The sequence below is a fragment of the Xiphophorus maculatus genome, chromosome 1, assembly GCF_002775205.1.
Source record: "Xiphophorus maculatus strain JP 163 A chromosome 1, X_maculatus-5.0-male, whole genome shotgun sequence".
In the NCBI taxonomy this organism is placed as follows: domain Eukaryota; kingdom Metazoa; phylum Chordata; class Actinopteri; order Cyprinodontiformes; family Poeciliidae; genus Xiphophorus; species Xiphophorus maculatus.
The window spans coordinates 8291939-8316734 of NC_036443.1; the positions used below are offsets into that span (position 1 = coordinate 8291939).

General features: G+C 39.3%; 3 protein-coding genes across 4 annotated transcripts; 2 read left to right on the forward strand and 1 right to left on the reverse strand.

The window, feature by feature from the left end:
• Positions 1-320: 320 nt before the first annotated feature.
• Positions 321-9983, forward strand: slc35e2b (solute carrier family 35 member E2B). Its single transcript, XM_005800193.2, has 9 exons — positions 321-628; positions 2090-2480; positions 3988-4123; positions 4896-5023; positions 6039-6159; positions 6240-6293; positions 6371-6443; positions 6821-6966; positions 8873-9983. The coding sequence occupies exons 2-9, from the start codon at positions 2201-2203 to the stop codon at positions 9099-9101; spliced, it is 1167 nt and encodes a 388-aa protein (XP_005800250.1). The 5' UTR covers positions 321-628; positions 2090-2200; the 3' UTR covers positions 9102-9983.
• Positions 9984-10760: 777 nt separating this feature from the next.
• Positions 10761-16880, reverse strand: LOC102219560 (solute carrier family 25 member 45-like). 2 transcript variants are annotated; one of them, XM_023339530.1, is made up of 8 exons: positions 16706-16880; positions 16427-16609; positions 15078-15216; positions 14952-14995; positions 14801-14872; positions 14507-14695; positions 13040-13274; positions 10761-12001 (listed from the first exon to the last, which is right to left on the reverse strand). In XM_023339530.1, exons 3-8 carry the CDS (start codon positions 15112-15114, stop codon positions 11721-11723), a joined length of 858 nt encoding a protein of 285 aa, XP_023195298.1. In that variant the 5' UTR covers positions 15115-15216; positions 16427-16609; positions 16706-16880; the 3' UTR covers positions 10761-11720. The 2 variants fall into 2 exon arrangements, with proteins under 2 accessions (XP_023195298.1, XP_005800249.1); XM_005800192.2 differs by lacking the exons at positions 16427-16609; positions 16706-16880 and adding an exon at positions 15477-15607.
• An 82-nt stretch (positions 16881-16962) lies between these two features.
• Positions 16963-21598, forward strand: mad2l2 (mitotic arrest deficient 2 like 2). The gene is made up of 8 exons (XM_005800138.3): positions 16963-17281; positions 18148-18266; positions 18349-18420; positions 18488-18588; positions 18696-18790; positions 19363-19436; positions 20768-20860; positions 21013-21598. The coding sequence occupies exons 1-8, from the start codon at positions 17242-17244 to the stop codon at positions 21049-21051; spliced, it is 633 nt and encodes a 210-aa protein (XP_005800195.1). The 5' UTR covers positions 16963-17241; the 3' UTR covers positions 21052-21598.
• Positions 21599-24796: the final 3198 nt, after the last annotated feature.

The following is a 24796-nucleotide window of genomic DNA, read 5'->3' on the forward strand; positions in this document are numbered from 1 at the left end:
TTTAATTTTAACGTTAGTTAAAACTTTAGATTCAGATTAGGTATGATAAATTAGGAAAAAATGTCAAAAACAATTGTCGGACATTTGACTTTGTGACATTGCTTGTGACAAGATGTTGTACCGGATGTGACTTATATTGACCACAAAAATAAAAGCGCTTTGATTGGTTTTGTTACTTTGTAGCATTGCGCATTTTCATTCTGAACAAAACATGTTCTGGCGCAATAATAAAATGTACACATTTAATTCAATGGTTTTCTGCTAAGCAGTTATCTTAATTTAAACGGTTTATTAAAATATTATTATCACTTCCTCTCTTTTGGCTGTTTAACACTAGCTTGACGCAGCGTGTAATTCGCTAGCAGCCACGTCTCAACCTAAGGTGCCTAACAACCTGTTACCTTTAGGGAGCCGCACGTTTTCCGGTCGGACCGAGGTTTTAGTTACTGCTCCGTCATGTAGTGCAGCATAGTAAACATGGCGGGTGGTTTAATGGGAGGAGGCATTCCCTTTGTTGCAGAAAACAAACACAGCTAGCTAGCGTTAATGTGCAGCTTCCTCCTTTGGGAAACCTCTACAGAGCAGCTGGCTCTGCAGTCCAGGCTGAAGCGAGCAGATTTACCCAGAGGTAAGAGTTTGGTTTCTGGCTGTAAGGTTGTTATTAAAGAAAACGCCAAGGTCCCTCATTTAATTGTTAGTTTGACAAGTTTCGCCGTCAGAACTGGGTGTAATTCCGCACTTTGGTGTTTACTCAAGCTTTATCAAAATATCTGACTCACTGCCTGGTTTACAATCAATGCTTTATTGTTTGGTCGCATTCTGATTTATATGTTTCATAAAGCCAATAAATACAAACATTATACAGTAAGAAGGTCGGGAGGTCCTCCTCAAATTCACTTGAGTAGAATTAACGACACAAGAATAGTCAACGACTTCATTAAACGAAGGAAAATGATTTGAGTTCACGTTACAAAAGCTTATGTGCTTTATATATATGTGTATATATATATATATATATATATATATATATATATATATATATATATATATATATATATATATATATATATATATATATATATAAAACAAATGACATGTGATCCATACATTTTACACAAAAACAAATCTGGCAGTGTGGTTTACATTTGGATTCAGTTCCTTTATTAAATACATACTTTATTACATTTCATTGTCCGCACAGCTGCAAATTTATTGAGTTATCTCTTCCAGGCTGACACAAATAAGAAAACTAAATGTTGTATATTTTTCTTCGCAAATTTTAGAGCTTAAAAACATAAGAAAATGTGTCTTGCCACATATTCTCAATTTGATTTACAACTGGATTTTGACCAGACCATTCTGACACATGAGTAAGCTTTAATTTGAGCCACTCCATTGTATACCTAGCTCTATAATTAGGGTCAACATAAAGGGGTAAGGTGAGCCTCTGTCCCAGTTTCAAGTCTTTTGTAGCCTCTCATAGGTTTTCGTCCAGGGTTGTCGTGTAATTAGATCCATCCATCTTCTGTGTTTGTAATAAGAGAAAAGACAAATAACACGTGGTTCATACATTTGTAATAATAAAAAAAAGCATCCCTCTCGGTTGATGCTACCTTTTGCTGGTCGAACAGATTGTTCAGGGCACACCACACTTTTTAAAAAGGTTTTTTGTTTTTTTTTGGCTCTAGTGGCCTTTATTTGATAGTGAATTGACAGGAAAGTGGATAATGAGAGAAGGGGAAAGGTCATCAGGCCGGACTTGAACCTGTGACGTCAGCACCGAGGACTGGTCTAGGCCTCAGTATGTGGGATGTGCTTTTACCGTTGCACCAACACAGCACCCCAGCATATGTAAGATGTTTCTAAAAAAAAAAAAAATTCATCCTTTTCCCTCAGAATTACAATCGTGCAATACGTTATCTGTTACATACATCCCCCAATAAATTAAAGTGTGAGGCTGCAACACAGCAAAGCATGGCAAATTTAAAGGGAATACTTTTGTGCCATTTTTTATTTATTTATTTTTTTGTGCATGCAAAAATGTTGTTCTTACAATTTCAATTAACAAATCATTTTAATTCTGTCACAGAGAGACTGAAGAGGCTCATAGTTTTCATTGTTCGTCAGAAGATGAACTAACCATCAGACCCGCTCACCGGCTACACCAGTCCCCCGTGAATCCACCCAGTCAGCAGGTGAGATGAAGGGCAACAAGCAGCCGGCCAAGCATTCGCTCTGGCACTTCCTGTCGCCGTTCCACACCCGCCAGCAGCGGGTGGTGCTGGCCCGGAGCGAGAGCCTGCCGGGAGAGCAGGTGCTGAAGATCACGGTTACAGAGACCACGGTGATTGAGGCGGAGTCCGGCGTGTGGAACTGGCGCTCCATGTCCTACCTGGGTCTCTGGTACTTCTTCAGCTTCTGCACCCTGTTTCTCAACAAGTACATCCTGTCGCTGCTCGAGGGGGAGCCCAGCATGCTGGGTAAGGAATCCGTTTGCATCAAACTCGGCTAATCAGTACTAAGCTAACACCTTGCATTTTTTTACAAAGGATTTTCTTTTTGTTCTGAGGAACATAGGTTTGCATCAATCTTCAAGCCTACTGGACTTTGACTAGGAATATGGTTTGATTAAGGTGACATTTGAAGGCAATTGACAGCAGTGGGTTTCATTCATCGGCATTAGCCAGGGTTTGTTTAGGTGCTTGAAAGACTTAAAAATGCTAGAATTGAAGTGAAGTGCTTGATTATTGGATAAAGTGCGTGAAACTGCTTGATGTTCTCCCTGGACAGTTTTGTAATAAAGCTGTAGTAATTATTTATATTATTTTGAAGCATTAAATTTGAGCGGAAAACTCATTTACCTTTACGCAAGCCGATTTGTTCAATGTAATGAATATTTATTGTTATTTATAGTTCAATTAGTTATTGATCTGTGTCATTGAAATAAAGATTGTCATATATTCTATATATTAAAGTTACTGAACTTGGAGGATTTTTTTTGCTGTTTTATTCTCACCCTGAGGCGTATAGAGTGTGAGAGAAAATTTTCTAAACATAACATTTTGTTATATTTCAGTTTAATGTCTTCGTGCTGTGTAGGATTACTGCTGTAGTTCACCCATTTTCCCTTTTGTGCACCACCCAGGTTTGTTTACCAGTTTCAGGACCCGACCAAAACTATAATTACCTTGAGACATAATGAGATTTGGTTAAGCATAAAACAGGCTTTAATGCCAAAAATGATCAGACGTTGCAAATCATACAAATGGAACAGATACAGAGTGACATTCACCTTAGGGCTGACACCAAGTGAAGCGAAGATTGTAGCGCGAGTTCTGCTTTTGTTCTTCTCCTCATGCTGCTCCGTCTGTAAGGTGTTGTGCTTCCTTCATCAGTTTTTGTTTGTGTGTGACTGTCGCCAGTCTTATATGTTATGGATATGTAAACGTGCTGCCGTGTGCATGTGAGCTGATAAAATTCGGAGGAAAGACAGAATCACTTTATCCATAACAAAACAAAGACAATGTTAATAACAGTAATAAATCATGTCATATTATCAATTGAAATTGAATTGAAACTGTCTTTAATTTATTTGTACTGATTTAATCTCCAAAGTGTGGTGCGGGAAAAGTTTGTAAACTTGCATTGAAAATGTTTGAAAAGTGCAGATTTTCACCGTGGAAAGAAAGTGTATGAACAAAGGGAGTTTTTGCATTGGGGCATCACATAAAATCTATAAAAAAAACAAAAAAAAAACACACACAAAATACACAGAAGTTTGTTGCTGTAATGTTACCAAATGTGAAAATGTTTTGGGTATATAAAGACCTCTGGAAGCTACTATCAACTGTCAATTGTTAGAATATACAGAAAAGCTCCTAAATTTGCTGAGTGACGTTAACAGGTCTATTTTAGCTGGTGAAAGTTGTACTTAACATCTCCATTAGCGACTCAAGCTTTTACCGTTTCTTCTTCTTGCTCCTGTAGGTGCTGTTCAGATGCTGTCCACCACCATCATAGGCTGCCTGAAGATGTTCATTCCCTGCTGCCTCTACAAGCACAAGTCCAGATCTGAATATCCATCCAACTTCATCATGATCATGCTATTTGTTGGACTAATGAGGTGCTCGCCTTTGTCTTTAAACCACATGAACACTTGAACGTATGAAGGTGTTCATATGCAGATACCGACTATCTGCTTTAGAATTGCAAAACCAGATGAGAGCATCATTAAACTACTGATGCAGCCTTCAGAAATGCAAATTAGGCTGCGTTCTCACTGCAGCCTGAAGTGACCCAATTCCAATTTATTTATTTTTTTTGACATAATGCGACCTGTATCCGATCTTTTCATGACAGTCTGAGCAGCGCAGGTCGGATTCTTTTCGAATGCGACCCATATCCAATACGCATAAGATTCAAATGTGACCTGACGTTCGGGTCGCATTCATCCGAACTGAACGTCACTGATACTGGACAAATCTCACTATTCTGCTTCCTCATACGCAAGCGGGAAGAAAAACAACAACCACGACGGACTATAATGAGGATTAAGTTGTTAGTATGCTGCTCCTGTCGGACAACTTCAAATGTGTAAGCTATGCTCCACTGTTAGCCTCCATGTTTACTTCCGGAAACACTGAGCACTTCTTCTTTTTATGGCGGTTGGCAGAACACTGAGAACGCTGACGCTATTGCGTTCTCTACTGCGCATGCGGGACACTTTCAGGTCCTTTGCCCGTTCATACTGCAGAACAAGTACAGGTCGCATATGTGTGGCAGTGTGAACGGCCCTGGCAAAAAAAATTCGATTTGACAAAAAATCAGAATTGGGTCACTTCAGGCTGCAGTGTGAACGCAACATCACTCAGCTGCGTTGTCTGTGCTCTTGCTAGGTTCACCACAGTGGTTCTGGGATTGGTGAGTCTGAAGAACGTGGCGGTGTCATTCGCTGAAACGGTGAAGAGCTCGGCGCCCATTTTTACTGTGATCATGTCCAGGTTGATCCTTGGAGAATACACAGGTGAACAGGCATGTTCTTGCTGTAGTAATCAGGCTTTGTTTTCTATTTGGCTACGGGATTGTTCCTTTTTAAATCAGAACGACATCAGATTTCATTTGTTAGGCCACTTAACCTGAGAGTTGTGCAAAGTCATATTGATATATATTTTGCTCATCCCCAGACTGCAGGGGGAGCCTTTAATAGACAGCTGAGCAAATTGTAAATAAAGTGGGATCTTTAAGCTCTAGAGCAGCTTTGATCAGCGACAGGGACGCTCAATAATTTGAGGATGCTCACTGAAGTAGAAGTGTCTCTCTGTGCCAGACCATTGGTTAGGAGAAATCAGGTGGCTGGTTTCATCTTGAAAGTAGCAATGGGGTGTCTGCACATCCTGTAATTTAAAGTTTTAAATGAATGTACCTAAAATGAAGGCCTTAAAATGTCTTGCATTAACAAAAAAAAAAAAGTGCAAGTTGGCCTTAAATACGTCAAATACGAGTCTTGCATTTTGTCGTGGCAGTACTAATTAACCTTGTATATGTAGTTTTCAGTAAGGCAAAAATTGGAGACCTCGTCATTCACAGCATTCTGTGGCTCGAGGCCGTTGAGGCTACTGCTAACTCACTGCCAATATACCATTGTTAGATGGCTTTTTTGCGTACATCATGAGTAATTGCAAATTTATTGCCAGCTGGCTGGACGACGTTCGCCAGCCAATACGAGTATTTTCAGTGCTAAAAAGAAACTTTTAATTTTGACACTGGGGAGTTTAGGCTGTAGAGAGCCATATGTGTTGTGAAAAATACAAAGCAGCTACCAAGAGTCATAAACAGACCCCAGAAATGTTACAGTTGCTACTCTTGATCACAATCCAGCAGGATTTCTCAACCATCCCCTTTATTTACACGCACATATATATGTATATATATTTGATTCAATGTGGCATTGAAAAGGGCTTTAAAAAGTCTTAAATTTGACTTGCTGAAACCTGCAGATTACCTGAGCGGTGACTCATTTATTTGTTTCCAATCTTCAGGCCTCTGGGTAAACCTGTCCCTGTTTCCTGTCATGGCTGGCCTGGCCCTCTGCACGGCGTCGGAGATCAGCTTCAACATGCTCGGATTCTGCGCCGCGCTCTCCACTAACATCATGGACTGGTCTCTACCTCAGAGCTAGCTCCACGCCACCGCTTCTCAACTGTGAACACTTTGACTAACCGGTTATTTGTCTCTCCCAGCCTGCAGAACGTTTTCTCCAAGAAACTGCTGAGTGGGGACACGTACAGATTTAGGTAGAAGAATTAAAAATGACCTCATTTTTAACATTGTGTTTTAAAGACTCTCTAAATCAGTGTTGCTGTTGTTGTAGCCCCCCAGAACTGCAGTTTTACACCAGTGCAGCAGCAGTCATTATGCTGATCCCTGCCTGGGTGTTCCTCCTGGTGAGTAAACACACATTCTCTTATTTATTTTCATCTGAATTGTTGATGCAGCTAATTAAATACCCACAGAGGCCATAGTTCTATTAAAATTCTATTAAAATAAATTGAAATGCTTGCCACACTTTTCCAATTTTTATTTGTGAGAAAAGTGAACATCGTGTGTAGCTGTCCTTGTACCCCCCAAAATTGCTCAGATAAAATCTCATTGAAGGTTTTGATTATAAAGCGACAACATCTGAAAACATGATATGGGACAGGGTGCTAGGCGATGCATCAGTCCAGCTCTGTTTGCTGAGGTCAAAGTGCTCCACTGATGACTGATAAGACTGAAAAGGTACAGCTGGAATAATTAATGACTCCTGTCTCCATGTTTCCAGGATGTCCCAGTAGCTGGAAAGAGTGGACAGAGCTTCTTGTTCAATCAGGACATTATCCTGTTGCTGCTTTTTGACGGCGGTCTGTTTCACCTACAGAGTGTCACGGCCTACGCCCTGATGGGCCGGATTTCCCCCGTCACTTTCAGGTAGCGCCAATCCACAACCTCTCGCTGGGAACTAGGCCTGTCATGGTGACACATTTTGATGAGCCACAAATTGTCCCAGAAATGATTGGGATAAACAATATTACTGTCATCTTGAGACATTTTTTAAACTAGCCATAGTAATAATAATGCCTTATTAACATTTGACACTTTAAATATCCAAAATGAACGAACAAAACAGATGGAACAACAGTAATTAAAACAAATTATGAAGTCTCTGTAGCCAAAATTACATTAAAAAAAAAAAAGATTCTTAGGTGAAAAACAGGTTAAAGTGGCAGGTAGTACAAACTAAATACATCTCCATCAATTGAAATGATCTCGCTCATTTTAATTTACATCCATCCATCCATTTTCTTGTCCCTAGTCGGGTCGGGAGGTGCTGGTGCCTACCTCCAGCTAACGTTCCAGACAAGAGGCGGGGTCACCCTGGACAGGTCGCCAGTCTGTCGCAGGGCAACACAGAGACATACAGGACAAATAACCATGCACACACACACACACACCTAGGGAGAATTTAGAGAGACCAATTTGACCTAACAGTTGCACTGTGGGAGGAAGCCGGAGTACCCGGAGAGAACCCACACATGCACAGGGAGAACATGCAAACTCCGTGCAGAAAGACCCTGGACCAGGAATCGAACCCAAGGCCTTCTTGCTGCGAGGCAACAGTGCTACCAACTGCGCCACTGTGCAGCCCATTTTAATTTATATTGCAATGAATTGATGTATTGCTTATTGTGACAGGCTTATTGCCGAATTATTTTAATTTGGTTTAATTTATCTTCTTGGACCTATTTTAACATTTTACAACCGACTTTGTCAGGTGAGCTTTCCAGTTATTGAACATGTCCACTGTTATCTCCAGCGCAACAAAGTCCAGTTGAAGCTGGATATAATCCTGAGATAACGTGTTGGATGTGGTCACATGCACTCCATCCTAATGTACACCACAGTTTAGTCCTAATGAGCCATTCTTATTTTAACAAAGAGTTAAAAAGAAGATGGTGACTGGTTTTGCTGGTTTGTTGAGAAATGAAAAAACTAACTGCCATCTGTGAAGGCTGTCAGAAAGCCAAACTGATCGTTGTGATTATTCCTTTGAGTTCGAGTGAAACCTGCGATGAAAACATACGAGGAAATAAATCCAATTCTAATAACAGCTAACAGCAGATGCCAAATTAAAATGCATAAAAAGTGTTTCAGTGAAAGTAAGACATTATTTCCTTTAGAAGCCTTAGAGATGCATCATATTACTGTTCATACAACAAAAGTGCTGCGTAATAGTGTGTGGAGAAATAAGCAGATGTGGTGCTAATTCTCATATCAGGTATTCAGAAATGTGGTTTAAATGGGTGAAAGATCCTTGAAGGAGAGTAAGGAAATGGTGAAATCACTTCCTTACTTTGAACTCGACCGTCTTTGCCATGAGTCAGCAGAATTGAGAGATGCAATGTGCTGATCCTTTGCGGTGAACGTCGGCACCGCAGAACCTCTTTTATCGCTGATCTTCACTCAGCACACAGCAGCTGAAACTGTGGTATATTCATACTTTAGATTTTATCTGATTGTACAGATTTGACCATGCATATGGCAGCTGAGAAAAAGGAGAAGTATGGTTAGAATATCAATATCTGCTATTAATACATTAATATTGATTGTAATTCAGCAAGTCCCCTCGACGATCCCTTATGTTTATAGTTTTATTTTTTTCTGTCTTAAATTTCATTCGAGGAGGCATTAAAATTTGACTCGCTGAAGCCTGCAGACGCACAAACATAAAATGGAAATGTAGGTATGGTTTAATAGTGTATAGGCCACAAGGACCAATTCTGTAGGCGTGCTTGAGATTTAAAAACCAGCAGCAACGTTTCTCCCTCGTCCTCAGTGTCGCCAGCACGGTGAAGCACGCCCTGTCGGTTTGGCTGAGCGTCATCGTGTTCAGCAACCAGATCACCCTGCTCAGCGCCACCGGCACCGTCGTCGTCTTCTTCGGCGTCCTCTTGTACAACAAAGCCCGGCAGATGCAGAGGGAAACCTTGCAGGCTATGGTAGCCGAGCAGAGCAACAAACCACTCCTGCAGGACCAGGACTTTGAACCCTCACAGACTAAGTGACGATTAAATGCCACATATTCCAGATAAAAGACGGCCTTCTTGGAGACGAAGTTGAACGGGGACCTCTGTTAGATAAACCCTTCTGCATTCCTGTGGAACGAGACAAACAGTATTTCTTAACCACCCGTTTTGACCTCATGACCCCTTTAAGCGTCCTCTTTTTCTTTTTTTTTTTTTTTTAAGCGGTCAACATGAGAAGCTCAGGGAAGCGCTGCTTGGTTCTTCGTCTGTGGTAAAGACGCTGCTAAACGTGTCGGAGCTGCAGCTTTTAAACTGTCACGGGTCGTGCAGTCCGCACTGCATCGTCCAGTGCAAACCTTGAAAACTCACTGAAGGTTATAATATGTGAAAGAGTCCTTGGTGCCTGATTTTTTGTTGTTGTCGTTTGGCTTGACACATTTATAGGAAATGTGAAATAACAGAAAGCCATGATTTGCATTCCAGGAATGCTTCTGTCATGTAAGTGTTTGTTTTTGTTTCTTCGCCGGTTATCAATCATCGTCACTATTATTGTTCTACTCTTTCATGAAGTTTTGTGCTGTATGAGATATGAAGGTGCAGCTTCATATTTTCCTTTCTTATCAGATTTACAGCAAGAGCTGAATGAATCGAACATAAACATTTTATTAACGTTCAGCGTTCACTTCACGTTGCTGCTCTTTGTTTTGGTTGACCGTTTTCAAGTTTGTGCATACAAACAGATCTGGATGTTTTTGTCATCTTCAAACTTACATTTGTTTTTAAATAAAGAAGGTGAAAACAACCAACCATAAGCTGTATATCTGAGGTTTTCCAGACTAAGGATGTAAATCTGTCTGTGAGAGTTTATCGATATGCTGCTCACTACAGAAAAATAAAAGGTTTCCTCCCTTCCAACCTGCAGCAGGTTGTCAGTCATTTATTTGGTTTGCAAGTCCTGGCCGTCTGCAACCTTTACAATCCAAGGTAAAGGTTAGATTGTAAAGGAGCCATTTCCGCCCTCAGTCGAGGAAAATAAAACGGGTGTAGAGCCACAAGTATTACTGACCTTTTGAAAAAAGACCGCTTTTGACAAATATCTACTACAGAAAATCTGTTATTTTTAAAGAGCAACAAGTTTACTTTTATTTTAGGTTATAATACAAAGAAAAGCTAACTTTTTCAAAAGGATAATGCCTTCATTTTCTTACGTGGGATGTTGATAGTTGCACAAAGTTTTGAGCGTAATAAAAAAATGTTGTCATTCTGTCATGGGAATTAAAAGCAATTATTCTGTGAAATAAAAGCTGAAACTTCCTTTTATTGTATCTAAGTTGTTTAGCATTTTTAAGCAGTTTTTAAGAGCCATTGTCGAGGGTCCAAAGAGACAGATGTGGATTCGGAGCCGCAGGTTTAGAAGTTTCTACAGACTGCATGGGTAAAAAAGTTGGGTTGTGATTGTAGAAATAGGAGCACAGAATCATATTTAGCTTACAAGATGTGCTCTAAGGTTGATTATATGACCTGAGTAACTTCATCTTTGTTTCAAACCTATAAAACTATGGTAAGAGTTTGCAAACAAGCCAAAACAGACTTTAATAAGTAAAAATGCTGCCTCGCATATTATCTAAACACATATAGACACGACACACCAAAAGAATTCTCTGGTATTTTCAAGGACAACAAAAAAATACACTCTAATAATAGTAACCCTTTTAATACAGTTCTTCATTATTTTCGAGAATTACAGTACATACAGCATAAACTGTATTTGAAAGTTGTGTGCAGAAAAAAACGTGTTTCACATTGGTGACCTGTTTCAAGGCAAAACTCATCGGCTTTTAAAGTCTAAAACTAGTTTAACGCATAAATTCGGATCTTACACGTTGACAGCTTGCAATAAAACCTTCAGGGTCAGATAACAACACAGACTGCACTTATCATAAGCAAACAAGCAGAATAATTCAAAACATTTCAAACGTTCTGGGATTAGGATTGGCCTAACAGATCATCCAAATCTGCAAGACGAGTGGAGAACTAGCATCTTTGAGGTAGATGTGTGGTAACAACATAAATCTTTAAAGATTCACATTTGTAGCTACCAAAGGACTTGGCAAAGCCAAATAATTCATGCATGTGAATCTAAAAGACATTTTACATGGTTCAAAAACTTGAAGAAATTAAGAACAATAAATGAAACACCGAGTCCAGTCATGTCTATAAAATAAGCCTATCTGTGATGATTATGCCCCTCATTTGTACAGTGCACATACTTTGGAACCAAGGGTGTCATTTTTAGTTTTGCTACTTTTGCTGTGACGGCTTCATTTTACTTTTTGTTTTTTAAATACTTGACCATCTAACCTAAGAGTTAGGTAATAATAGGTTTTGATGAGTATTTGCACATCTGCAACATGGAACACTTTCTACAGTAAAAATATTGGATTCTCTGTTGTGTTACTGAGGTATTGAGGTACAGCTAAGCTGTTTAGCTTTGTTTATCTTTTATCAGAGCATACATTACCTCATCTAACTTTGGCTGTTTTAGCCTTGATCTGTGTACAGATTTTTACATCTCTTTACAATATCACCTTGAAAATATCAGACGTAGCGTTAACTTCGTTGCGTCCTTTGGCGCTCATTCACTGAAAATAGTTTTTCCTATTTGCCTGATGGACAGAAGCTCTTCAGCAGACTCTCGTAGGTCAGGAAGGTCACGGCGTTGACGGGGAACGCCCTGACGCTGTTCAGCAGGAGGCCTTTGAAGAAGACTCTGACTCCTTCCTCCTTCAAGCTCACTCTCATGCAGTGCAGGACCCCGCTGTACTGCTGACCACCGGCTCCAGACATCTGGAGCCGAGCTTTCACGACGTCCATGGGCGTGGCACATGCCCAGGTCACCAAACCTGCCACGCCTCCTGCCATCAGTATGGCAAAGGTACCTGAAGACAGAGGAAACATTAGCATTCACTTTGGAAATCGTGGAGATCTTTGATGGTCGGTGTTTTAAAATGAAATCACGTTAAATGCAGTTTTCAACCTTTCATCACATCACCACCTTTAACTTAGAAGGTTTTTCATCTGACGTGATAGGCTAACCCGATTGACGGCAGTATAAGATAACAGATATAAACAAGTAATGCAAAAGACGTATGTTTTTGTGCCACAGTAATCTTAAAATGCTTGAAAAGGAGTAGGAAGAAGTAAAAAAAAAAAAAAGTGCCTAAAATAGAACCTAAATGTGAAGTGGAAGGAAAATCTCTAAATTTTGTTCAAACAAAAGTGTGGAAAGTGTAGTGTGAAATTCTGTTGAGGCTGCCTGAGTCGTAGCTTTGTGTACACCTCAAAAACACAAAATCTTACCAAGTGTGCTTGGTCTGTCTAGTGCAAATATCTTAGTACACTTGAAATAAGACAAACTGACTTACAAGTATCTGTTGAGCAAGATATAAGAGTTGTTTTAAGTTAATAATTTCTTAATATAGATGAAAAAGTACTAATTCAAATGGCAGATTATTTCACTTTTTAAGTGTCTTGGGAAAAATGTCTTGTTTTAAGTGAAATAATATGCCAGTAGAAGACGTATTGTCAATATTATGGTAGTACTGTAGTACTATCAACATTATTATTTATATATATAGCTTATTGTGATCCTCCTACGCACACACCAAAGACGTCACATAACCTCTGACCTGTAATGTTCACTCCAATAATAGACTTTCTGGCCTAATTTTCTACTTTTCTTTGGTCATTTTTGAAAGCCAGGCATTAGTCTTATTTGTGCAACATGTAGCTCTTATGTTTGCTGTGCTAATATACTAGTGGTTGTGCGAACAGCAAATACGAACCGTCTAGGTGTGACTCTTTTCAAGTACTTTTTTTTTTTTTAAATTATTGAACAGTAATTACGTTATTTTGGCTTTCATCCTGGCATAGTCTGACTGACTCATGGTTTCTTGTGTCAGTGAGCTCAGCCTGACCTGGTTCTTCTCCGGTCTCAGTCAGGGCCTTACGAATGAGCTCATAAGGCAGGAAATAGAGTCCGTAGCATGGTACGTCCCTCAGAGCCAGAGCCACCCCTCCTCTATAGAGACCCCTGACCCCCTCCTGTTGGAGTATGACTGCCACACAGTGTATGGGTCCACGGTACCGCTCGGCCGTTGTTTGACCCTGCAGACGCACCTTCACCAGATCAATCGGGGCACAAACCAGCACCTGGGAGCAAAGAATTTTAAAGGGATAATCCACTCAAATGACTGAAGATTTAATTTGTTGAACGTATTTTTGGCACATTGTCGCTTACTGTCCCATGAAAATCTGTGATGCTTCAGACCGCCAAACAAACTTTAATGTCAGTTAAGAAAAGAAAATAGCAAGTTATGGTAAGTGAATACAAAATGTACATTTCAAATGACGAGTTTGTGTATTAGGAGGAAGAGATTTCCAAACAAATGTGAACATATAACTTCCCTCTTGTTAAATCAACATTTGATTAATTTAATCTGACACATCTTTATCACTGTTGGTTTAAGGGGCAATTATATTTTTAAATAGGGTCAAGTTGGGACAGATACTCTTTAATCCTTATTAATTAAATCCTTATTTGAAAACAAAAAGCTTTCTGCGTTTAATCAGGTTATATCTGTGTGATATTGGAATAAGTGCAATAAATCGAAATGGTAAACTCTATAAAGCGCCAATACAGTTTTATGGCATAAGTATAAATTGTCTCATTAAAATAATAAACCCAAAAACTTCTTGTACTTCTCTTTGTGTCCTTAATTTTGATTTTTTTTTTAAAAAAACAACAAAAAACAAAAAAGTTATTGTTCTGGTAACAGTTGAGGTTTGGCCATGTGCTGCCATCTGCAGGCGAATTAAATAAATGATTTAGATTACAAAATCCAACTTTAATAAGTTTTTGCTGTTTGAAGGCAGGCTTAATGAAATACATTAAGCCTTTGCATTTGTGTTTTGACTTACACTCCAGACTTTCTAGCAATGTAAAAATCTGTAAGACATCATTGACTTCTTGCTTACTTTAAGCCCGTCCTTAATCGTATTAAAATTCATCCATCCATCCATCCATCTTCTTCCGCTTATCCGAGGTCGGGTCGCGGGGGTAGCAGCTTCAGAAGGGAGGCCCAGACTTCCCTCTCCCCAGCCACTTCTTCTAGCTCCTCCGGGGGAATCCCGAGGCGTTCCCAGGCCAGCCGAGAGACATAGTCCCTCCAGCGTGTCCTGGGTCTTCCCCGGGGCCTCCTCCCGGTAGCAAAATTCATGTCACAATTAATATGCTTTTGCTTGTTTTCACTCTTTATGTTCTTTAGAAGAACAATCTTCATTCTGAAGCCCAAGCTCAAACAGAATCGCAGGCATATTCGTTCACCCGAGGCTCTGCAAGAAGATGTTTGTGTGAAAACCAATGAGCCGATGAGTGAGCTCACCTGCACCATGCCTGAAAAGCAACCCGCAGTAAAGACTTGTAGTGAAGACACTTGTTTGCGGTGGCTGGTGAGACGACGATCAGACTGAGAGAGGTAATCTAAAGCATTACTGTAGGAGCCAAAGACAATGGAGTTGACAAGGCCAGTGGTCAAAACAGGGAAGGACATGCCCTTGAAGAATCCATAAAACTGATAGAGAAGATACAAAACATTAACATCAACCTCATAATCCTAATTGCAACAGGTTTGTGCTTAATCAGAAATACAAAACAAAACAAAGGATGAGTCACCTACTCCTTCGTTCAAGTATGTCTTGGTCACACAGTCAAATATCCCTTTATACACAGACTTGGCTTGCAGACGCACCTACGAATACAACATTGTTCCATCATCAGCATGATTTAGACACGATGACACATTAACAGGCTTCAGAGCTCCATGTAACCTTCACTGTGTCCAACGGATGTCCCACTGCGATTCCCACTGCACCTGCAAAAGCCATCAAGGGAGACGTTGTTGCATCAGCCATTCAAGCATCGTGCTGTATTTGCTTCACAAGTAATTTTTCTACCTGAAATGCTCCCAGCTACGAACTCCAAAAACGGCATGACTTCACAATCTGCAAGGAGGTCCGGGTACGTGTGCCCTTTCAACGGTTATGCACAGCAATGCATTTACAGCAGCGTATGTGCAAACTCCACCATGGCCAGCTGTTGGATAGTTAATATGTGAAGAAGTGAAAAAAACTAGGTGAAAAGTGAACACTCCTCCAGTCTGTAGCATTTTTTACAGTAGATAAGCCTCTCTGAGTTGTACCAAGAGTTAAACCAAAACCATTTTACTTTCATCGGAAGAGTGAGTTCGGTTGAACAGTTTAGGCTTGTGCAAAAACAGCAATTCCACATGCAGGTTATATCAATGTGAAACATGGCCTCTAATTAATTTTGTGAAGTGAGACCACAGTGCTTACCATCTGAAAGTGTCACCTCATTGTCATGGTTTCCTGACAGATCTGCATAAAGTAAAGCTCATCTACATTCTTTGCATAGAGTTGCAGGTTGTGGCTGATCTTTGGCTTCAACTCTGAGCAGGTTGTAAAATCAGCCCAGCCGGATTTTCAAAATAAAAGACTTCATTGACTGCTCTGTGTTAGGAATGTGTAGCTGTAGACCACACATCAAAATTTTTCTTCGTATTTATTTGCAGAATTATCCGAATTCTATTCTCAATTTTTTTTTTTTTGTAGAACAGTCTAATGATACCTGGAACATGTGTAAAACTTGATTTGTATTTTATTTTACAGATGTACTGCTTTTAAGAAACAGAAGACAAAAACAATAACTGCATTTGCCAATCATAATTATATTAGTATGGATTTGTTTGAAAACAGACGCAATTGCTAAACATTTATCTGGAAAGATATTATTTTAAAATGGCAATAAATGTTATTCTTCAAATATGAAAAGCAAAATGCATAAAAATTGCCGTTTGTTTATAGCATGTTGCCATGCAATACAAATACCTCGCATCTGTTTCCAGACTTTGTCACATTTCAACCACAACCTCCAATATGTATAACGGGACTTTTAGAAACAGTGCAAAGCACGGAAGAAAATGTGAAGTGGGAGAAAAAAATATAAAGGGTTTCTTTATGAAGCTGTTTATTCACTAATGTTTTCCGACAAACCTAGGATATTGCCACAGAACAGCTGCACCAGCTGTGGCTGTAATATCAATAAAATATAGGGGGGGGGGGGGGGGGGGGGGGGAAACAAGGTGTAGGAATCATTTTATACATTTTAAACTGCATGTTAAATAATCATACATTTTTGCATAAGAATGGGAAGTACAAAAAAAAATATCAACTAATAGAAAATAGCAGAAAGAAAATAGAAAATGCCAAAAGACGTTTTGTCTCACCCAAATGACACGAGCAATGGTGAGAATGAAGCAGCTGTCAAGAATTTGTTCAATATGTTAATTTATTTATTTTTTTTCTTTTATTGCTGAAGTTATCCGTTCCGAAGTAATCTTGTCCTTGCAGGGTCGCGGGGAAGATCCAGCGGGTGTCGACAAGAGGTGGGGTACAGCCCGGACAGGTCACTAGTCCATCACAGGGCAAAGCAAAGTGCTCATGGTCATTTAGAGACACAGCTGAAATTTCATGCTATTAATTAAAGAGAAATGCATGTGAATTACTTTCTTTCTTTCTTTTTTTTTTCAAGAAGTTAATATTTCTTTTGAAGCAAATTTGTCCAACGTTTCAAATTTCTTTGGAACCGAACTGATCTGTCCCCCCTATTGCCCAGCTTAATGGCAGAATGCACTGTTATGTTAAAAATACGCAATACATCTGGAAGAACAGAGAAAAACAAAACCAACCGCGCCAAAGGTTAAGCTTACGTCATCATTGTTGGACCGCGGGGAGCGAGCCAAAACAATACGCTGCGTCATTCACGTGCGCCACGAGGCTTCGGTATCCTCGGCAACATCACGGAATTAGCCGCTCTTTTGGTTGTTAAGAAGATTATAATATACCCATTTAAGTTTGTTTGCTTTGCTGCCACTGTTCTCTGATAATAGGAGGTAATTTTAATTCTTGACATTTCTGCCAAACATCGACACAAAAGAGGAATGTTAAGCAAGTAGCAGCAAAACGAATATTTTACTGCTTCCCAAGCAGAGCTAGCTCGAAGAAACATTTTTCCTCTGTTCTCTTTGTTGGGAAATTAACAATGACAACCCTGACAAGACAAGACCTTAACTTTGGACAAGGTAAGACAGCCAGCCTAATAAAACTGTGAGTTGGTTTTATTTTTGGAGGCTGTGTGTTCTCTGAGTCCCCGGTAAACACAGCAGCACGTTTCTTTTCGTAGTTTTAATATTCGGACAATATTTGAAGCTTAATAGAGAGATGAACTAAGTGGAAATATATGCTATAAAAGTATAGCATATATTTCTATAGTATATATGCTGCTTTTTATTATTATTATTATTATAAAATAGAACATCAGATTTGTTTTATAGTGCTGGAGTTGATCATTTAGCTGTTTTATTCTTATCCTAAATAATAAGAACAAGCTAAGGATTCACGGAGAGTCGGATATTTTAGCGGGGTTTGATTTTAACATAAAATTCTAACCCTAACCCATTTATGAGGTTCAGTCATTTTTCTAAAACCTAAAATATTTGAGGTGGTGTGTAAATAAAACATAAATGTTCACTCCGAATGTGAAAACCGTGATCATACATAAACCACGTGAATGAGAAACAATGTACATTTCATTTTTGCTGTTGTTTATTACGCAATGCCTAGTAAAAGTATGTAAACCTTTTGAACTTTTTTTCCTTCACCTTTTATCACATTATAATCACAAACTTCAGCTGTTTTGATTGGATTTCTTTAGAAAAAGTGTGGCCTATACAAGTATTTACACTCCTAGATTGCATACTTTGCAGAACCACCCTTTGCTAACGGTGTGCCAAAATGCAGTTTTAGTTTCCTGCTAATGTTTATTACTGCTTGATTTGTATTGTAACATAATTAAATAACTTCCTGTCGCAGTTTGGTTCATGTTTGTCATCCTCCTCCCTTAAACAGTGCATAAGTGGCCTGATTCAGGGTTACTCCTCTCTTCCAGTGGTTGCTGATATTTTGTGCGAGTTCCTGGAAGTCGCGATTCATCTCATCCTGTATGTGCGTGAAGTCTATCCCTCTGGAATCTTTCAGAAGAGGAAGAAATACAACGTACCCGTGCAGGTAGAGACTTCTGAAGAAATGCACGACACGTCTAAGACGGATCTACTTGACTGTGTTCTGTTTTTGGCACAATTATCCTCAGATGTCCTGTCACCCTGAGCTGAATCAGTACATCCAAGACACTTTACATTGTGTGAAGCCACTCATCGAGAAGGTAAGACGAGCTCGGCTTGTTTTTTTCTCTGCGACGGCGCTGATGGTTTATCATGTTCACGTCATAGAACGATGCAGAGAAGGTGGTCGTGGTCATCATGGACAAAGAGCATCATCCGGTCGAGAGATTTGTGTTTGAGATCTCCCAACCTCCTCTGCTCTCAATCAGGTTTGCAGCCTCTTTTTGGACCAGCAATGCCCAAAGTGCAGCTACCTTTTGTCAAAGTCACTTCAATTGTATTTGTGATCACTAACTGGAGTAATTGATTGGCACAGCTCAGACACTTTGTTGTCGCACGTGGAGCAGCTGCTGAGAGCGTTCATCCTGAAGATCAGCGTGTGTGACGCTGTTTTGAACAACAACCCCCCAGGTGAGAGGAGTTATCACTGTGAGCTCCTAAACGGTAAACACAAATAGAATAACAATCATAATGTGTTAAACGTTGACTTGATAGGTCAACAGTGAGCCTGTCGCAACAAACAACTAATTAGTCACATGATAAATTAAAATGATCTCTAATAATTTCCATTGTGGTGATGAATATTTTTTGAAGGGCGATTTTGTTGACCGAGTCATAATCCATTTTATTTATGGTTTTGGTTGTTCTTGGTTTTTATTTTCTTGCTTGTCTTATTTATTCTTTTCAGTTGTTTTGTTTTGGATATTTAAAATGTCTTCCAGTTCCAGTGTGGCATGTTCTGTACAAAATTATTATAATTATTATTAATTAATTAGCCTGAGAGGTTGAACTTGCATTATTATGCCATTATGAACGTGTTAGATGAAAATGGTCTCAAAGCGACAATGTTATCATTTATCGCAATCGTTTCTGGGACAATTTATTGTCCAGAAACATTTGCTATCATGACGGGCCTAGTCGACAGCAGTAAAAAGATATTGAATTGACAGTGAAAACAGTGAAATGTGTTGTTTCTGTCTCAGGTTGTTCTTTCACAGTGCTTGTGCACACCAGGGACGCTGCTACGCGCAACATGGAGAAGGTTCAAGTCATTAAGGTGAGCGTTTTTCAGGACTGTAAAATTATTTATAGTCCTACGTCTTTTCACATTTTTAATCTCACAAAACATGTCATTTGCATTTATGTTCAGCCTCCTTTACTCTGATGCCCTCCAAATAAAATGTACTTGCTAATTATAGGCCAGCCTGTTTTTCAGAAGTAAACGAGAAGGTGAGGTGTTTTAGGCAAAGTGCCGTTAGAGCAGTACGTCAGATTTCTGAAACTTGACTAACAGAGTTATGAAGCAAAGCAGACTGCCTGGAAACTCCGGGAGGAAGAATATCAGTCACAGGCAAAACTGAAACCAAAGAAAAATAACCAAAGAAATTCCAAAACAAAAAATAAACAAGTACATAAAAAGCATGCTGGTTATAAGTTGTGAAGTAATTATGCTTCTTCTACAGCGTTTGTTTACTTTATATTGAGATGCGTGTTACTTTCTTATAGGGGGCATTGAGGAGACATTCACAGCACTTTTGTTATGTTCCAACCTTATTCCAGATTGAATTGTCTTTCCTCAAAATTCTGCACAAATACTTAATTATGACTATGTGGAAATAAGGTGTAGATATGTTTTCAAATTTATTGAAAATAGGAGAGAGTGATTGATTTAAAACAATTTGTATTCTCTGACATAATATGTGGAAAAAGTGAGACGCTGTGAATACTTTCCGGATGCTGAAAAGCAGCAGTGTGCAAATTACTGACAGGTAGATTTTAAAGTACTTTGCAAAGTACTTTAAAATAAATTTGGGTATTGTTTTTTTTTATTGAACTATTTTCAACAGATTTTTTTCCATTAACAGTCTGAAATAATCCCTCTTCTCTCAATAATAAGTTCTTCAGAACTCACTGTCTCAATAAGGTTAAATGTAATACATAAGTAATCACAATTTGGGAAACGGTTCTAGTCTATAACTTACTTATTCTGTCTCTGTTGTTTTAAAGTTTCAGTGATTTCTTACTTTTTAGGGTCAGTTTGATTTATTTTCTTAATCCTTTTATGTAAAGAAATACACCATTTTTTTAACATTAGACCTAATTCAGATTAAACTGAATAGCTAGTTCAACTTTCCATTTAACTTTCTTTTAATTGTAACAAAATATGAAAGGAATTTGTTCAACCCTAGTTCTTCCTAACCTTTGACCTTAGCTAGAAATCAAATTTGGACATTTGAGCATGAACTGTGGTCTGTCACATGACATCCCACTTAAATACGTAGTAATTAAAATGTGACAAAATGTGAAAAGGTTAACTTTGCTATAAAATGTTAACACAAAACAAGCATTTTCATGGGTTTAGTCACTTGTGCACATTTACATCTTCAGGATTTTCCATGGATCGTCGCAGACGAGCAGGAAGTTCACATGAAGGAGCCGAGACTCATTCCACTGAAGTCCATGACGTCCGACATAGTGAAGGTCAGCTGAGAGAAAAATAAAACAAGAATCACTCTGATGTTCAAACGTGTCTGAACATTTCCTGTGAAGCGGTTTGCCAAAATGTCTTTCATGTCATGTGTTTAAGCGTCTCTGTTTACTGCTCTTCATGTTTGTTTGTTTGGCTGTCACAGATGCAGCTCTATGTGGAGGAGAGAGCCCAGAAAACGTAGCGAGAGACGACAGGTCGCGCTGTGAAAAGCTCATGGGTGACAGCTGCACATCATAAGCAGAATATTCATCACAGCCTGTGGGTGCAAGATGAGCATCTGAAAACGTGGCGTCAGGAAATGTGAAATATACCTGATGGGAAATATCTGAGGTGCTTTCCTTTTGATGCGCCTGGCATTGCGAGTCAGACTGAAACACTGGGATGCCGTTCGCCAAATCCTAAATGAAATATGCTGTTTGGAAAGGTGATTTTCTGTGTGAAGTTGTAGCTCCAGTGGGAGTAACATTAATACAATTCAAGATGTGTTTATTGGTTTTTTTCTGTAAAAGTACTGTTTGGTCCTGTCTGACTGTTTAATGAACAGTTCTTAACTACCTGTTGTCTATTAAAGAATTACACCATGAATTTATTATGATTGACCTGTCAAAACCAGAACTTACATTAGTTGGCTTCAAGAAGTGCCTATGCATTCACGTGTTGCCAAATCATGATGTGTTGAAATGCCATTGTTCTGAAATGATTTACAATAAAAAAAGCATCGCATTCTTTTTATGTGGCAATGTTCTTGGACAGATCGGTCACCAAGCTGTTGGATGAGATCAAACCCCATGAACAATACAGGAGACTCATAGTGGAACTAATCTTTAATTTTCCAAAACAATTCGTAGAATGAACCGTTCCTGCATAATATAAGTCTGTCCCTAAGGGTTAGACTGAGATGGCTTCTCTATTCTTTTAGGTGCATGCATATGGTTGATCTTTGATGATCTCAGGAAACATTTATTAGTATCTTTAAAATGATAGCGTCACAAATGAAAAGTATTGCTGCACAATCGTTTGACACCAATTTTGTGTAATTTGAAGTAGGTGAGTGGGCCAGCTTCACTAAAGTTATTCTATCCTATTCCAGCAACAAATATTTTCCCTAATGTGTTTATTATAATTCTTTAAAATGTCTCTATACCTCACCTTCATAGTTTCTCTTACACACACAACTTCACACAACAAATACAGCAAACATAAGATAATATATACTAAATATTTCTAACACAACTGTTTCTTCAATTTCTTCCACTAAAACATGTTTTTACAGCTGCTTCTCCAAATCTACCTGTATGCAGGCTGATAATTTAATAATTGTTTATGCAAATGTTTTAGTTAAATTTCATGTCTCTAACAGATTCTCTGTGTAGATAAAAAACAAATTCACTAGATTGGCAGTGGCTCTGTGTCTTTGATTTCCTCTAGAATACCTCATTCATTATCAATGCTCTTAGTTACTTCTCTGCCATTAGAAAAGACTTAAAGTGCTTAAACACAGAAAGTGTAAGCCTGACATAAATATTGAAGCATCTATATAAATTGTATTTGGGGCAAATCTAGGCCAAACCCACACTCTGTGCTGAGAACATTTGGGAGAGGTGCAGCTAAAAATAAACAACTGATCTTGATAAAAATAGACACAGCTCTGGAAACTTAGACTAAATAAATAAATGATGCAGAGTTTCATATTTTATCCCTTCAGCTTTAGGCCCCCCCGCCACACAACCCCTAAATATTATTATTATTTTATTCTCAATGTGGCCACAATTGATCATTTACAACAAAAATAATTTCACGTTTATTCTGTGTTCAAGTTTTACAGAGAAGCTTTATTTATCTTATATATTCTACCTCCAATTATTGTCCCCCAACACCCTGGTGAAAACCTTTACTACAAATAAATCTTTAGTATGGAGACATTATGAACCCCCAGATGATTGGCCTTCTTGTAGCTCTGTAGCAATAAGCTTTGGATTTATTTCCTTTGCTCCCTAATTATCATATCCATTGTTACAAATAAACATTCTTCCTTCAGATTAGTTTTGACGTTTAAATTATTGCTCTGGTAGCAAAAAGAGTCAAGTTTAGTCAAGTCAAATCAGATTCCCTCAATACCTTGGCTGCACCTAGAACAGAATCTGTAACAAAGGGCAACCTTGGCAGAGTCCAACTCTCACTGGAAATGAGCCCGACTTACTGCCGGTAATGCAGACCAAGCTTTGACACCGGTTATATAGGGATCTAAAAGCCCATTTCAGAGGGCCTAGTACCCTACATTCCCAGAGTAGCCCCCAGAGGATTCCCAAAGGGACCATGTCAAACGGATTCTCACCCAAACGTAGACTGTTTGGGTGAGAACTCCCATGCACCCTTTAGAATCCTGCTGAGAGCGTAAAGCTGGTCCAGTGGTCCATGGCTGGGACAAAAATTGCACTGCTCTTCCAGAATCCAAGGTCTGACTGTCTGATGGACCCACCATTCCAGAACCCATGAAAAGACCTTACCAGGGAGGCTTCAGAGTGTGATCCCCCAGTAGTAGGAACACGCTCTATGGTCCCCCTTTTTGAATAGGGGGACCAGCACCCTGGTCCGTCAATCCTGGGGAACTGTCCCTCTTGTTCACACAATATTACAAGGTTGTATCAACCAATACAACCCCACAACATCAAGAACTTTAAGGAACTCCAGGAAAATCTCATCCACCCACAGGGCCTTCCTCTGAGGTACTTTCACCCACCTCAGTGACATCTTCACCAGGAATTGGAAAGCTCAACTCAAGGTCCTCAGGCTCAGCTTCCTCAGTGGAAGACGCGCTGGTGGAATTGAGAAGTTCTTCACAGAATTCTGTCCAATGACACACAATGCCCCGAGTGGAGGATGGTGAACCATCTGGTCAAGACACCGGATGGTGGACCAAAATCACCTCTAAGTCAACAATATCCATCTAGGTCTCACTGAATGTTGAAGTTCCCCAGTACAACATGGAAGTCTCTCTCCAAGGATTCCTAAACGATTGGATAATCTGAACTACTGTTTGCACAAACAGCCAAACTCATCCTCCCTCACGTAGGAGGAGGGACCCTGCCATGTTGTTCACTGTTTGAACTCCAAAGTACATTTACCAAGATGGGGGAGTAACAAGTATGCCCACTCCTGCTCTGTGCCTCTCAGCAATGGCAACTCCAGTGTGAAAAAGTGTCCAATCCTTGTCAAAGAGATTGTTTCCACAGAAAGGGCATTGCGTCAAGATGAGTCCAACAATTTTAAACCTTCCAAACTCACACACCAGCTTCGGCTTCTTCCCCAGTGAAGAGCTGAAATGCCACATTCTTAGATATTAATATGATGTACATTAATAATTTACTCTGACATAAAATGTTAGACATAAAAGCCAATGAGAGAATTTTACAACCTATTCCTTAGAAAGGAATTTCTCTTTGTTGAAAATAGTAGTCGTTTGCAACTTCATAAACCTTTGTGGTTATCGCTGCATGAAAAATACCCATCAGAGTGTACTTAAAAGCAAATGAGAGGCCATACACACACGTACTCCACCAACTATTACAATTAGCAGAAGTAGACGTTTCTAACTGCGCTGATTTGTGTTCATGGGCCAAAGTTTTAGCTTGAGTAGATTTTTGAGTCGAATTCTTTACCTGCCTACATTTGCATTTTGAGTTTTGTGTTTGAGGTAATGTTTTAGATGAAGTCTGAAGCTGCTTTGGTATATCAGTCCCAGCTTCTGTCTGAGTAGATTTGTCCATTGTGTGCCGTTTAGATGTCACATGTTCAGTCTGTGTATATTCATTGCTCCAATTTTTAGTTTGAGTTGATATTTCAGCTGTACAGATTTTTGGTTGCTGTTTTGTTTCAACTGCAATGTTTGGTGTTTCAAGCAGACCTATAGGTTCACCTACAGCATC

Bases quoted from the DNA above. Each gene is read 5' to 3' on its own strand.
- LOC102219560 (XM_023339530.1), bottom strand. From the start codon at position 15,114: ATGCCGTTTTTGGAGTTCGTAGCTGGGAGCATTTCAG. The intron at 14,873-14,951 runs GTTACATGGAGC...TTGTATTCGTAG, and splicing joins ATCCGTTGGACACAGTGAAG to GTGCGTCTGCAAGCCAAGTC. The intron at 13,275-14,506 runs GTGAGCTCACTC...CTTTGCTCCCAG, and splicing joins GCTTTTCAGGCATGGTGCAG to GTGCTGGTTTGTGCCCCGAT.
- slc35e2b (XM_005800193.2), top strand. From the start codon at position 2,201: ATGAAGGGCAACAAGCAGCCGGCCAAGCATTCGCTCTGGCACTTCCTG. The intron at 4,124-4,895 runs GTGCTCGCCTTT...TGCTCTTGCTAG, and splicing joins CTATTTGTTGGACTAATGAG to GTTCACCACAGTGGTTCTGG. The intron at 6,444-6,820 runs GTGAGTAAACAC...CCATGTTTCCAG, and splicing joins CTGCCTGGGTGTTCCTCCTG to GATGTCCCAGTAGCTGGAAA.
- mad2l2 (XM_005800138.3), top strand. From the start codon at position 17,242: ATGACAACCCTGACAAGACAAGACCTTAACTTTGGACAAG. The intron at 18,267-18,348 runs GTAGAGACTTCT...AATTATCCTCAG, and splicing joins AATACAACGTACCCGTGCAG to ATGTCCTGTCACCCTGAGCT. The intron at 20,861-21,012 runs GTCAGCTGAGAG...TGGCTGTCACAG, and splicing joins TGACGTCCGACATAGTGAAG to ATGCAGCTCTATGTGGAGGA.